Below are 12270 nucleotides of genomic sequence, written 5' to 3' on the forward strand. Positions count from 1 at the left end.
CCCCCTCACTCCCAACATACAAATTATTGTGAGGAGGTGAGGGGGAGAAAGAGAATTCAGCTTCTGTCTCAAAAACAACAACAACACACCCCGCCAACAGAATACCTGCCTGTGCCCAACACCCTTCGCCCCACCCCCACCCCAAATGTGCTCTGCTCTATCCCCCTTTTCTTGATCTTTCCCTCTGGCTTCCAAAATGGAGACACTTGTGCTATAGGGGAAGTTCTGCTTGTGGGCTGGGTCCGGAGGACAGGCGTTCCCACCCAGAGCAGGATGGGGACAGACTGCAAGCCTCTCTCTCTCTCAGGGGTGCCAAATGGAATAAAATATTGGGGGGCTCAGGTAAACCCCCGCCCCGGATAATCGATCACAAGACGCGGCACACGCACACCATTCAAATGGCAATGCCTATCAACTTTGGGGAGGCCCTGGCCCCCTCAAATATTTTATGGGGACGACGACGAAGGGACCTCGGCCCCTGAGAGTTGGCTCCTATGCTCTTTCTGGCGTCGGATGGGTGCAGAATGGTCATAGGGTCCCCCCCACAAAAAAGGAGCTAAAATATAGACTTTCCCTTATTTCTAAATGATGGGGGAGGGCAGCCCCCCTCCCCGGCCCTCTGGCACCTATACTTACAATAACATTTGATAGCCCCAGCCGGCCAGGCAGCCCCAAGAGATGGGAGACAGAGACAGCTCCGAGCGTCTAAATCATATATGACACCCCCCTGTAGCTGCCATAGTCCTGCCCCACCCCAACGTCCCAGCTCCGGGCAAGTCTGGGCGGGCAGATTGGTCGGCAGGTCGGGAGGGTGCTGGCGGTGCCGCGCCCCGGACCCTGGCCCGTCTCGTCTCGCGACGGAGGCTCCGGTAAAAACGGTCCGTCAGCTACGGTCGGCTACCGGTGCGGAGGCTCCTTCTTCTTCTGCTGGGGAGGCAGGTGGGCCTGCGCCAGGTGGATGTGTCCAATCAGGCTCAAGGGCGAGCTCACGAAGGGAGCGGCAGGGTGCGAGGTGGCCAGGGCCGGCAGGCGGCACTTTTGGGGCCCCGTCCCCACTGGGATGGGGAGCATGGCCTCCGAGGGGATGAGGAATGCCGGTGCCAAGCGCAGCTGGAAGACCTTGGGGGGAGGCCCGTTTGGCACCGGCGGAGGGGCTTGGGCCGAAGGCGGCGGTGGAGGCGGCGGCGCTGGCACCGGGAGGGCGGGGGAGACGGCGGGCGGCTCCTCGCTGCCGGGGCTGGGCTTGTCCTTGGCCTTCTCCAGTTTCTCCAGTTTGAGGGCGCCCTGGAGTTTCTCCAGCTGGGTGCGCCGCAGGTGGGAGAGCATTCGGGCGTGCTGGAAAGACTCCACAAAGGTCTCCACGGGGAGGTCCCAGCAGAGAAACTGCTCCATCTGCTCCTGGAAATAAACGGGAAGGAATGGGAGAATTCAAGCAAGCCTCTGGAGGGCCTTCCGCCCCTCCCGCCCCCTCCTTGAAGCGGGTTGGACTAGATGACCCTCGGGCCCCCTTTATGAAATTAAAGTGAAGAGGGAAAAGTGAAACCTGCAGGGCCCAATGTATACAGAGAGGTCAGGGACAGGGAACCCTGTTCAGCCCAGAGCCTCGTTCCCCTCTGGGAAACCTTCGGGTGCAAGTGGTGGGCGGAGCCAGGAGCAAAGTGGGTGGGGCAATGAACGCAAATCTTATACGGTGGTGCCTCGGAAGTTGAACAGAATCCATTCTGGAAGTCCGTTCGACTTCCAAAACGTTCAGAAACCAAAGTGCGGCTCCTGCAGCGAATCAGAAGCTGTGGAAGCCCCGGCGGACATTCGGGTTCCAAAGAACCTTTGCAAACCAGAACGCTCACTTCCGGGTTTGTGGCGTTCAGGAGCCAAAACGTTCAACTCGCAAGGTGTTCGGGATCGGCTGTATTGCAATTTTAGGTTGCGAACCGCCCTGAGATCAACAGGTGAAGGGTGGTATACAAATTTAATTAAAAAATAAATGATAAACCTCTGCAGGGGAGGTTGTTTTTGCAAACCTTCACAAACACCCATCTGTGCTGCAATCCCTGCACTACAGGGCATTGGGCTAGATGACCGTTGGGGTGCCCTCCAGCTCTACAGTTCTATGGTTCTGCGATCTCAACCATCAGGGTTAAAGGGAATTACCCACCATGGCAAAAACAGCCCAAGGAGCTTCCTCCTTCTCTTGCAGAACTCAACGGGGAGGATGAGGCTGAGGAGAAAACTTGCCTTATTGGGCTCTGGTGCCCCAGCTGATGGACTCCCTGACAACCCTACAACACAGTTTTGTGGGGCAGGCGGCCATAAGCACTTCAGTGCGGGTGTTTCCCCTCACAAATAGCCCCCCTCATGGCAACTCACCTCCACCTTGGCCTCCACGCCGTCCAGCTCAGCTTGCAGCCTGCTCACGGCATTCTCGGGGGTCCACTTGGCCATACAGGCCCCTGCCAGGCAAAAAAGGGAGTCTAAGTCGCAGGCACTCCTTCCCCAGTGCCCCCACTCTTCCCTCCCATGAAGCAGGGTTTAACCCCATCTCCATCCTGCTCTAGGAAATGGAACATTAGTCCGAGTCAGCAAAACAATAGGTGATCTACCATCGTGGTAAGTTCCTAGTCCTCATGGTTTTTAATGTTTGATGTTTTTTACCGTGTCGGATGTTTCAGTTTGTTGGGAGCCGCCAGAGTGGCTGGGGCAACCCAGTCAGATGGTTGGCGTACAAATAATAAAAGATAATGATGAATACAAGCTGCCTTTACAGTTTTGGACTCACTGGTCCATCTACCTCTGATGGGCAGCTGCCCTCCAGGGTTTCAGAAAGGCATCTCTCCCAGTGTGCTACCTGGAGACGTCAGGTATTAACCCCCTGGCAGCATTCCTGGGCAAGAGGGATTCTAAAACCACTCTGGAAATTGTAGCTCTGGGAGAGTAATAGGGGCCTCCTAACTATACTCAGCACCCTAAACAAACAACACTTCCCAGAATTCTTTGGGGCAAACCATGACTGTTCTAAACCACTGAGCCTAGGGTTTGCTGATCAGAAGGTCGGCGGTTCGAATCCCTGTGACGGGGTGAGCTCCCGTTGCTTGGTCCCAGCTCCTGCCAACCTAGCAGTTCGAAAGCACGTCAAAATGCAAGTAGATAAATAGGAACCGCTACAGCGGGAAGGTAAACGGCGTTTCCATGTGCTGCTCTGGTTTTCCAGAAGCGGCTTTGTCATACTGGCCACATGACCTGGAAGCTATACGCCGGCTCCCTCGGCCAATAATGCGAGAAGAGTGCGCAACCCCAGAGTCGGTCACGACTGGACCTAATGGTCAGGGGTCTCTTTACCTTTACCTTTAACTATACTCAGCACCCTAAACAAACAACACTTCCCAGAATTTTTTGGGGGAAACCATGACTGTTCAAAGTGGTACCGTAGTCCAGTAAATGGATGGGGTGAATCTGGCCATAGTCCCAAACTTCTGGAGGGCACCAGGTTGGCAAAAGTCTCTGTTTGGTGTACAGAACTAGTGGGATGGGCAAGTTGCTAGTCCTGAATAAATTGCTTTGTTTTGATGTTTTCCCACCCCCCCTCCTTAAATTACATTGTGGTTTCTGTTGTGACATGGGGGCTTGCAAATTGTTTTCGGAAGATTCCCATCCTGACCAGGGACTGCCTGAACACCAACATCCCACTTGATCACTGAGATTATCTGCAGGAACATCGCTGGCCATTCCCTGGGTTGGTGATGCTTGCTCGACAACAAGGAGAAACCGAACCTTTGGTGTACAGTACTGTACTGTGGAACTCTCTGCCATTAGAGATGCAGCAGGCGCCTTCTGTGCCGGCATTTAAACACCTGCTGGAAACTATTCTATTCTGCCAATAATTTGCAGGCAATTGTAAATACATCCTTCCTCATTGGTTGACTGCTGTCTGTTTTTAACCTTTTTATGGTTCTATTGTTGAACAATGCTTTGATTGTGTGTGTGTGTTTATTTTAAAAATGATATATAGTGGTAAATAAATGCAGTTTCTCAAATGAACAAATAAAGGGGGGGGGGAGGTTCCTGGAGGGGTGACCTTGATGCACTATCAATGATGATGCCCTATCATTCCGGTCCAAAGGTTGCTCCACACAAGCAAGCGGGTCTCATACAGTTCTGCTAATGGGAATCACAGGCTCCCTAAGCATCCCTATAGGATGTGTTGGGGGCTAGTGGTCCACAGCCCAATCCATGACTGCCAGATGTGTGCATACATACGGGGGTGCTTAATGCCACATTTCTCTCTTTCACACTTTAAGCCAGAAGAACAGCTGTCTTGTAAAAGCATGGAGCTCTCCTGCTAAGCTACATTGCATACATCAGACTTCCCCAACCAGATATTTTGGATCTCAAGTCGCTTCTGCTCTCTGTAGCTGGCTATCAGTATTTATTATTACTTATTAAACTTTGAGGATTGTCCCCCCCCCCCGTGACTTAAGACAATAAAAAAAAACCACACACATTAAAAACAGCCCAGGACAAAACACAGAGAAAAATCTAAAACGCGTTCATCTTTTAAAATGCAAGGCTAAAACCCACGGAAGGAGGCCACAGAGAATTCACAGCCAAAAGTCAGGCGGAAAAGAAATGTTTTTGTATGTTGAGGCGTTGCAGGCAAGTCTCCTGTGGAGAGCTTCGCACAAGTGGGGAGCCACCACCAAAAAGGTCCTTTTGACCCTTGAGGTTTATGGTTTTAATTTTATGGTTGAATGTTGTTTTTAATTGTTTTTAATACTGCATTTTAATGCTGTAATCCACCTTGGGACCTTAGAGTGATGGGTGGGCAATTAACAACAACAGGAAGCTTCTATCCTAGGGAATCGCCATGGCATGGTGGGTGGGGTAGTAGGGAGAGGCTATGACAGGGTCTCCAAACTAAGGCCCGGGGGCTGGATGCGGCCCAATCACCTTCTAAATCCGGCCCGCGGACGGTTCGGGAATCAGCATGTTTTTACATGAGTAGAATGTGTCCTTTTATTTAAAATGCATCTCTGGGTTATTTGTGGGGCATAGGAATTTGTTCAAATTTCCCCCCGAAATATAGTCCGGCCCCCCACAAGGTCTGAGGGACTGTGGACCGGCCCCCTGCTGAAAAAGTTTGCTGACCTATGGGCTATGACATGCTATTCTAAGATGCCAGCGTGCCTCAAGGATAGGGTCACTGGGTCAGGAGCATCCCAGAAGCTGAGATTCCAGGGCCCAAAGCTGAGACTTAGGGTGGTATCACAGGGGGTGGCCCCTGGTGGTTCTTCCTCTGTGCTCCCTCCCACCACTGAGCCCTGGAGGTTAATTGGGAGAAGGGAGGAGGAAGGGCAGGAGGGCAGACTCCCACCCTAGAGAATCTATGCAATAATTTGCAGCCAGCTTCCCCTGCCACCTGGGCCAGACCAACCTGTAGACTTCAGGTGAGCCCTGGAGGTCTGGCAGCCCTGCTCATGAGACACACCAGAGCCTGGAGCTCAACTCTAATTCCTACCCTTTGGAACTCCCTGCCTATTGACATCAGGCAGGTGCCTTTGCTGCACGCTTTCCCCTGCTAAAGACATTTTTTTGTTTAAACGAGCCTGGTCAGTTGGTTACAGTGTTGGTGTGTTTTTAGTTTACTGTTGGTTGTTTTTGTTTTTGTTTTTAATGTCTGAGCGGTTTTGTAAAACTAAAAATCTTACAGTTTTACTCTTTTTGCAAACAGCTCTGAGGTTTTCTACAAAGGAGCAGTTTAGAAGGGTTAGGAAATGAACAACAAATAAGTCACCAAAGCATGTGCAGAATTCCCCTTCCTCACAGAGAGCCACAGCTGGCCGACAACCGGAATGAGGGGTCGGGCGGGGCACAAAGAAAGATGGCTGCCAGGCTGGGATATGGGGGGAGGGGGCTCACCCAGACGCTGCTGCTTGTCCCGGCACGACTCCCGCAGTTCCCTCAGCTCCTGATACTTGATGGCCAGGGAGGCCTTGCCGTTCTCCAGCCGTGGTTGCAGTGCCAGGTTCTGCTTGGCCAATGCGTAGTTGGAGGCCAGGCGCCTCTCCCGTTCCAGCTGCAAGTTCTGGAACTGCAACAGACAGACATAGCGTTAAGCTGTGGAACTCCCTCCCACAGGAGGACGCAGGGCTGGCCACCAACTTGGATGGCTTTAAAAGAGGTCTGGATAAATTCACGGAGGGGAATAAAGCTATCGATGGCCATTTGCTTATGCTCTGCCTCCACGGTTGGAGGCAGCGATGCTTCTGAATAGCAGTCGCTGGAAACCACAGGAGGGGAAAGGGCTTCCCATTGGGGCATCTGGCTGGCCACTGGGAGAACAGGATGCTGGACTGGATAGGCCACGGATCTGACCCTGTTTGCTCTTCTTATGTGCTTAAGAGTATGAGGCAGAGGCAGTGGCTTTGGCTGTGATTAAGAAGGCACACGGGACCCAGGTGGCGCTGTGGGTTAAACCACAGAGTCTAGGGCTTGCTGATCAGAAGGTCGGCGGTTCAAATCCCTGCAACGGGGTGAGCTCCTGTTGCTCGGTCCCAGCTCCTGCCCACCTAGCAGTTTGAAAGCACATCAAAGTGCAAGTAGATAAATAGGTACCACTCCAGCAGGAAGGTAAACGGCGTTTCCGTGCGCTGCTCTGGTTCGCCAGAAGCAGCTTTGTCATGCTGGCAACATGACCCGGAAGCTGTCTGCGGACAAACGCCGGCTCCCTCGGCCTATAGAGCGAGATGAGCGCCGCAACCCCAGAGTCGGACATGACTGGACCTGATGGTCAAGGGCCCCTTTACCTTTACCTTTAAGAAGGCACACAGTCCGGGGTAATATTTTGGGTAGGTGGGTGAGGCTGAGTTTGGTTGTTTCGGCTACTAGCCTAGTTGGTGTGCAGGATGGGGGAAGCCATACAAAGGCTCCTTTCTCAGTCCTGCCAGCCTCAAAGGCACACTTGGTGGGGATGTGGGAGAAGGTCTTGTCCAGGCACCCCCAAACTTGTTTTGGGAATACAATTCCCATCATCCCTGACCACTGGTCCTGTTAGCTAGGGATGGTGGGAGTTGTAGTCCCAAAACATCTGGAGGGCCAAGTTTGGGGGTGCCTGGTCTTGTCGGTGGCTGCCCCCAGACTGAGGAACTCCCTCCCTAGAGAAACCAAACTTGCTCCCTTCTTGTTGGCCTTCCGCCAGCAGGAGACGACCGCTTCATTCCAACAGGCTTTTTGGGAACCAGCTTTTTTTTAAAGAAAATAGTGCCACATTTGTATTTTAATAGATCTCTTTTTATATTGTTTTATTAGAGCTTAAGTACTTTTTAACTATCATCTTTTATATGATTTTAGCCTTCTGTGCTTTATCTGTCTTGTTTTAATTTGTGTAAGCTGCCTTGATGCCCTGTCTGGGGAAAAGGCAGGATATAAATATAACAAACAACAACAACAACAACAACAACAACAACAACAACAACAACAACAGGGATTCGACTCGCAATCCTCTGCAGTATGTGGCTTGACTAACTTGCTTGAGCTACCTGTTTGCTCACCAGGCACCTTTTCTGCAGCTCAGCCACCCTCTGTTTCTTGCAAATGGTTTGGTCCATGAGGCAGGGACTTCTTCCCAAAGTGCCAGGCAAATTGATGGTGTTGTGTTATTGACATTAAGTTGATGGACTGGTTTTTAAACCTATTAGAAGCTTTTGTGCCATAAACAGCTCCTATCCAGAGCAGAATGCAATCTTTAATGGCAGACATGCACAGTCAGCAGACGTCAAGTAGGTTTTTGTAATATGCCGGGGACCAAAACAATTCAAAGCTGGAGGAAACAAGGGCGTCCTTTCACAGACAGGGAGAGCCAAACTTTAGAGCAGGCTTCCTCAACCTCAGCCCTCCAGATGTTTTTGGCCTACAACTCCCATGATCCCTAGCTAGCAGGACCAGTGGTCAGGGATGATGGGAATTGTAGTCTCAAAACATCTGGAGGGCCGAGGTGGAGGAAGCCTGCTCTAGAGCAGTGGAGCCACCAAAACAAAGGCCCCGTTTCATAACAGTGAGCCCACTGGGGTGGGCAGGATGGACAGAGGAGTAAACCAATAAACTTAATTATAAAACAACATGAAGAAGAACCATGCAGTATGGCTAAAACTGTGAACAGAGAGGATTTATATCTAACACCCATGAACTCACTTGGTGGTGCCTTTGGGTAGTAAACAATCACCACAGCCTCAGTTTTCCCATCTGCAATATGGGGATAAGAAGCAAGCTGTGACTTTATAAGGATAACCAGAGAGAATGTCTCTGTGCCTCAAGGCAACTAAAGTTTAGATTCTAAACTGCTGACTATCGCAATTGTCACAGACAATGACAACATCTCTCCTTAGAGCAGGCTCCCAGCTCTCAAGCTATGAACATTTTGGTTGTCTTTAAGGCTCCCGTTTCTGAAACCTTAAGTTCTCATGGCTCAGGCAAGCAACAGTGGCTTTGGAGCCCCTGTGTGGAAGAAACCAGCTACATCTGCTTAACAAACACAAGAAGAGGCCTGGATCAGGCCAAAGGGGGCCCATTTGGCTCAACATCCCAATCTCATAGCGACCAACCAGATGCCCCGATGGGATGCCCACAAGCAAGACCGAAGCAAGAGAGCCCTCTCCCCTCCTGCCGTTCCCAGCAACAGAGTTTCCAACTCTGGAGGCACAGCATAGCCCCACCATAGCTTTCGATAGCTTTATTATCCTCCATGAATTTGTCTGATTCTCTTTAAAAGCCATCTGAGTTGGTGGCACCCTGTGGAAGTGAGTTCCATAGTTTAACCATGCAATGCAGGAAGGACTTCCTTTTATCTGTCCCGAACCTCCCAACATCCACTACCATCCGCTGGGCCAGAGCGGGATGATGCTCCGCTCCACCAACCCATATCCAACAGCTAGATCCGGTGAGCGCTCTTCAGTTTGCAGCCAGGACCAATGAGAAACTGCGACGGTGCCCACCTCCGCCTAACCTGCTGCCCTGACTGAGCCTCAGAGCAAGGTGGCATCTGGACTCTCTCTCCCCCCCCCCCCGACTACCCTGAAGACGCGTCTAATTCTTCCAAGATGACACACTGCACAGAGCGGAATTCTTTAAGCAATTATCAAATAGCATTGCAAGTATGATGCCTGCTTCAAGGGTTTGTTTAGGTCCTACCCCCCCCCCCCCACGAGGGTGGGCAGACAGGGCCTTGCATCACCCCCACCCCAGTTTTAATCCTGGCTAAATGTCCACACAATGTGGACTCCTTTCTACACCCGTGCCCCATTTGGGAGTATCTCAGGGGCACTGAGTGAGGCGGAGTTGTGGGACCACACAGGCATGGTCCCGGGGTCCTCAGAAACCTCCCGTGGGGCACCCCGCGGAGAAACAGATATTCCAGAGCAGTTTAACCCGGGACAAACCCGGGAAACAGGGTGTGTGTGGGGGGGATCTCCTGCTTCCCAGGGTCGCGAGGCGAAGGTGCCTTTCTGAGATAAACAGACCCGGCGTATTCTTGGGAGAATGGACACAGCAACAGCAGTCTGTGACGTGTCTGGATGGGGGTGGGGGTGGACACAAAATTGAGTGGGCCTGTAAAGGTTTTGGGGAGCCAGAATTAGGAGGCGGCGGCGGGGGGGGGGGGTTCCTGGAACGGGGAGGAGGCTAGTTAGATTTAGTAGGGGTTGGCCAAAAACAAAAAGAGGATGTCCTTTGTTTCCATGGCTCTCTGTCGGAAAGGCAAAACCCTACGCCATCCGTGATCCAAATGTATGAAAGGCTCTGGCAATTATTCGGCAAGCCCACCCACCCACCCACCCACCCTGCACACAATACAGACGGCAACACCCCCCCCTCAAAATAAAATAAAAATAAATCCTCTGGCTGATTCAGGGAGCCTTGGATGGATCCCAAACTCCCTTCCTAAGGGTGCAGAAAAACAAAACAGACAGGGGTGGGGGGGAGGGGTGTGTGGGTTTGCAATTGTGAGCATTGGGGCTGGTTGGAGGGAGGGGGGACCCCAGGATTGAGGCTCTCCCCACCCACCGACACAAAGCATCCAGGCCCTTGCAGCCTCTCTCTCTCACACACACACACCTCGACCCTCAACTGGTATCGCCAGTGGCATAGAGATAACAAAGAAGGAGCCTTTGCAAAAACTGCTGCAAGGGGGCGGTTAAATTTTTTTTTGGAGGGGGGTCCAAGTGACAGGTGTCTGGGGAAGCAGCAGAATATTAAAATCACTGTGCACAAGGACTCAGTAGCATCTATTTTGGTAGGGGGGTGGGTGGGTAACTGAGGAAGTGGGGCGCCAAGGAAACAGCAGCTGTGCTCAGATTTGTTTGGGGTGTCCTGGTAGGAGCTTTGAAGGTAAGTGGGGGGGGGCATTATGGTCCCCCCAAGACAGAAGCCTGGATGGGGGGGGGGTGAGATGGAAAGACACATCAGCCAGGTTGGGAGGCAGTTAGGGAGCGGCTGGTTTGCCCCACAAGATTGCACATTTGGGGGGCATGGGCATGGGGTGTTTGGGGGGCATAGCCACAAGCCTCTGTGGAAAGGCCGTCAGTGGTGGTGCTGGGCACCAAGTACAGGCCTGGCTGGATGGGCACTGTGCCCCCCATGCCATGCCCCCCTCATCAGCGGGCACCCTCGCTGCAATAGGGTTTTGGGGTGTGTGGCACGGCCCCAGAGGAGAGCAGTGGCAGGCCTGACGGGGGCATCGGTGCCCCTTTGTGTGCTATGGGTGTTTTAATTGGCGGCGGCGGCGGGGGGGGGGGATTAGATGGATGGCGGGGTGGGGGGGTCGGTTACATGTTTGGACCGGGAGAGGGCTGGGATGTGCATCCCGATGCATGCCATCCAAGCGATGCGTGCAAAAAAAGAGAGGCAGGATGCGCCCCCCCCCCGTTCCACCTCTCCTTCGCAGGGGCCCGATCCTCTCCTCCTCGGGGGGTCCCGATCCTGGTCTTACCTTCCTGCTCAGCTTGACGATGCGCTCCAGCCACGTCTCGTCCCGCATGAGGGCGCGGAGCTGCGCGGTGCTGAGCGCCCCGAAGCCCAGGTCCACCGCCGAGCCCCGCGGGCCCCGATCGCGCTCCATGGTGGGGACGGCCGAGCCGACGGAGCAGCAGCAGCGGCGGCCGCACCTGGAGGCGCGCGATCCTCCACCTGCACCTGCAGCGCCGCCGCGGGCCGCCAGGGGGCGCCCTCGGCCGCGCCGACGCTCTTAAAGGGGACGCCGACACCGACGATGCTTTCCCGGTATGAAAAAAAAGGCGGTGGGCGCGGCAGGAGGAAGAAGGGGCGGGCGGGGGAGGGAGAGCTTTAAAGCAGCCCCCTCCTCGCAAAACAGCGGGGAAGGGGAGTCGCCTAAAGGGGACGGGTCTTTTGCTGCTTTGGTATCTTAAGCTGGAGATTCCGAGCATGTTAAGAGTGCTTTTTCTCAGCCTCCCAGCGGGCGAGCAAGCAAAAGGGGGCGGGGTTTCTGCTGCTTTGGCGTCTGAAGTGAAATCAGTAGTGTCATTTAACAATATATCCTCTCCGAGCGTCTAATCACATCTCAACAAGGAGGAGGAGCTTCTGACCACGCTAACGGCGCCTTTCTGTCCTCCCATAGGGGGGGAAGCAGGAAAAAGGGGGGCGGGGCTCCTGCTGCTTTGACAAAATAAGCTTTTGAGCATGTCAAGAGTGCTTTCTTTCAACTCCCCCCAAAACACCGAGGACTGGTGGGTCACTGTGGAAATAGGATTCTGGGCTAGATAGATTGGCCTTTTGGCTTCATCCGGCTACAGGGCTCCTCTTGTGACCTCTTTGGAGAAAATAATAATCCTGCAAAAATGAAGACTAGGATCTGAGTTGTAGCTTGGTGGCTCAACCCCAATCCCTTCCTGTAGCTGCAATATGGAGCAACCCCTCAGGGTCATTGTGAGGAGGATTACAATGAACATTTAGTACTTGAGCGAAAGTATACTGGACTTTTGGCTTGACCTAGCTGACGTTATTAGGTTCTAGGTGATGTGAGATTAGAGGTGGGAGGGCGCTTGTGAGGAGGGCTTTTTAGTGGTGGCACCCTGGTGACGAAAGAGAATAACTATGCTTAGCGATAAAGCGCTGGGCCTTCAGATCAGGGTCTTCAGCTCATAGCCCCATCTCTGCCACAGACTCTCTGTTTAGCCTTGGCCCAACCAGAGCTGGTTTCCTCAGGTTAGAAGAAGCTCACGCTTGTGTGTTCATACCTCGATCTCGCACCCCTCAAGAGCAACGTCT

General features: G+C 53.0%; 1 protein-coding gene across 1 annotated transcript; it reads right to left on the bottom strand.

Moving 5' to 3' along the window:
• Nucleotides 1–67: 67 nt before the first annotated feature.
• On the bottom strand, nucleotides 68–11150 carry VPS37D (VPS37D subunit of ESCRT-I). Its single transcript, XM_035139996.3, has 4 exons — nucleotides 10976–11150; nucleotides 5914–6085; nucleotides 2368–2450; nucleotides 68–1398 (listed from the first exon to the last, which is right to left on the bottom strand). Exons 1-4 carry the CDS (start codon nucleotides 11102–11104, stop codon nucleotides 898–900), a joined length of 885 nt encoding a protein of 294 aa, XP_034995887.1. The 5' UTR covers nucleotides 11105–11150; the 3' UTR covers nucleotides 68–897.
• Nucleotides 11151–12270: the final 1120 nt, after the last annotated feature.

Source organism: Zootoca vivipara, chromosome 14 (assembly GCF_965207765.1).
Source record: "Zootoca vivipara chromosome 14, rZooViv2.hap1.1, whole genome shotgun sequence".
Lineage (NCBI taxonomy): Eukaryota > Metazoa > Chordata > Lepidosauria > Squamata > Lacertidae > Zootoca > Zootoca vivipara.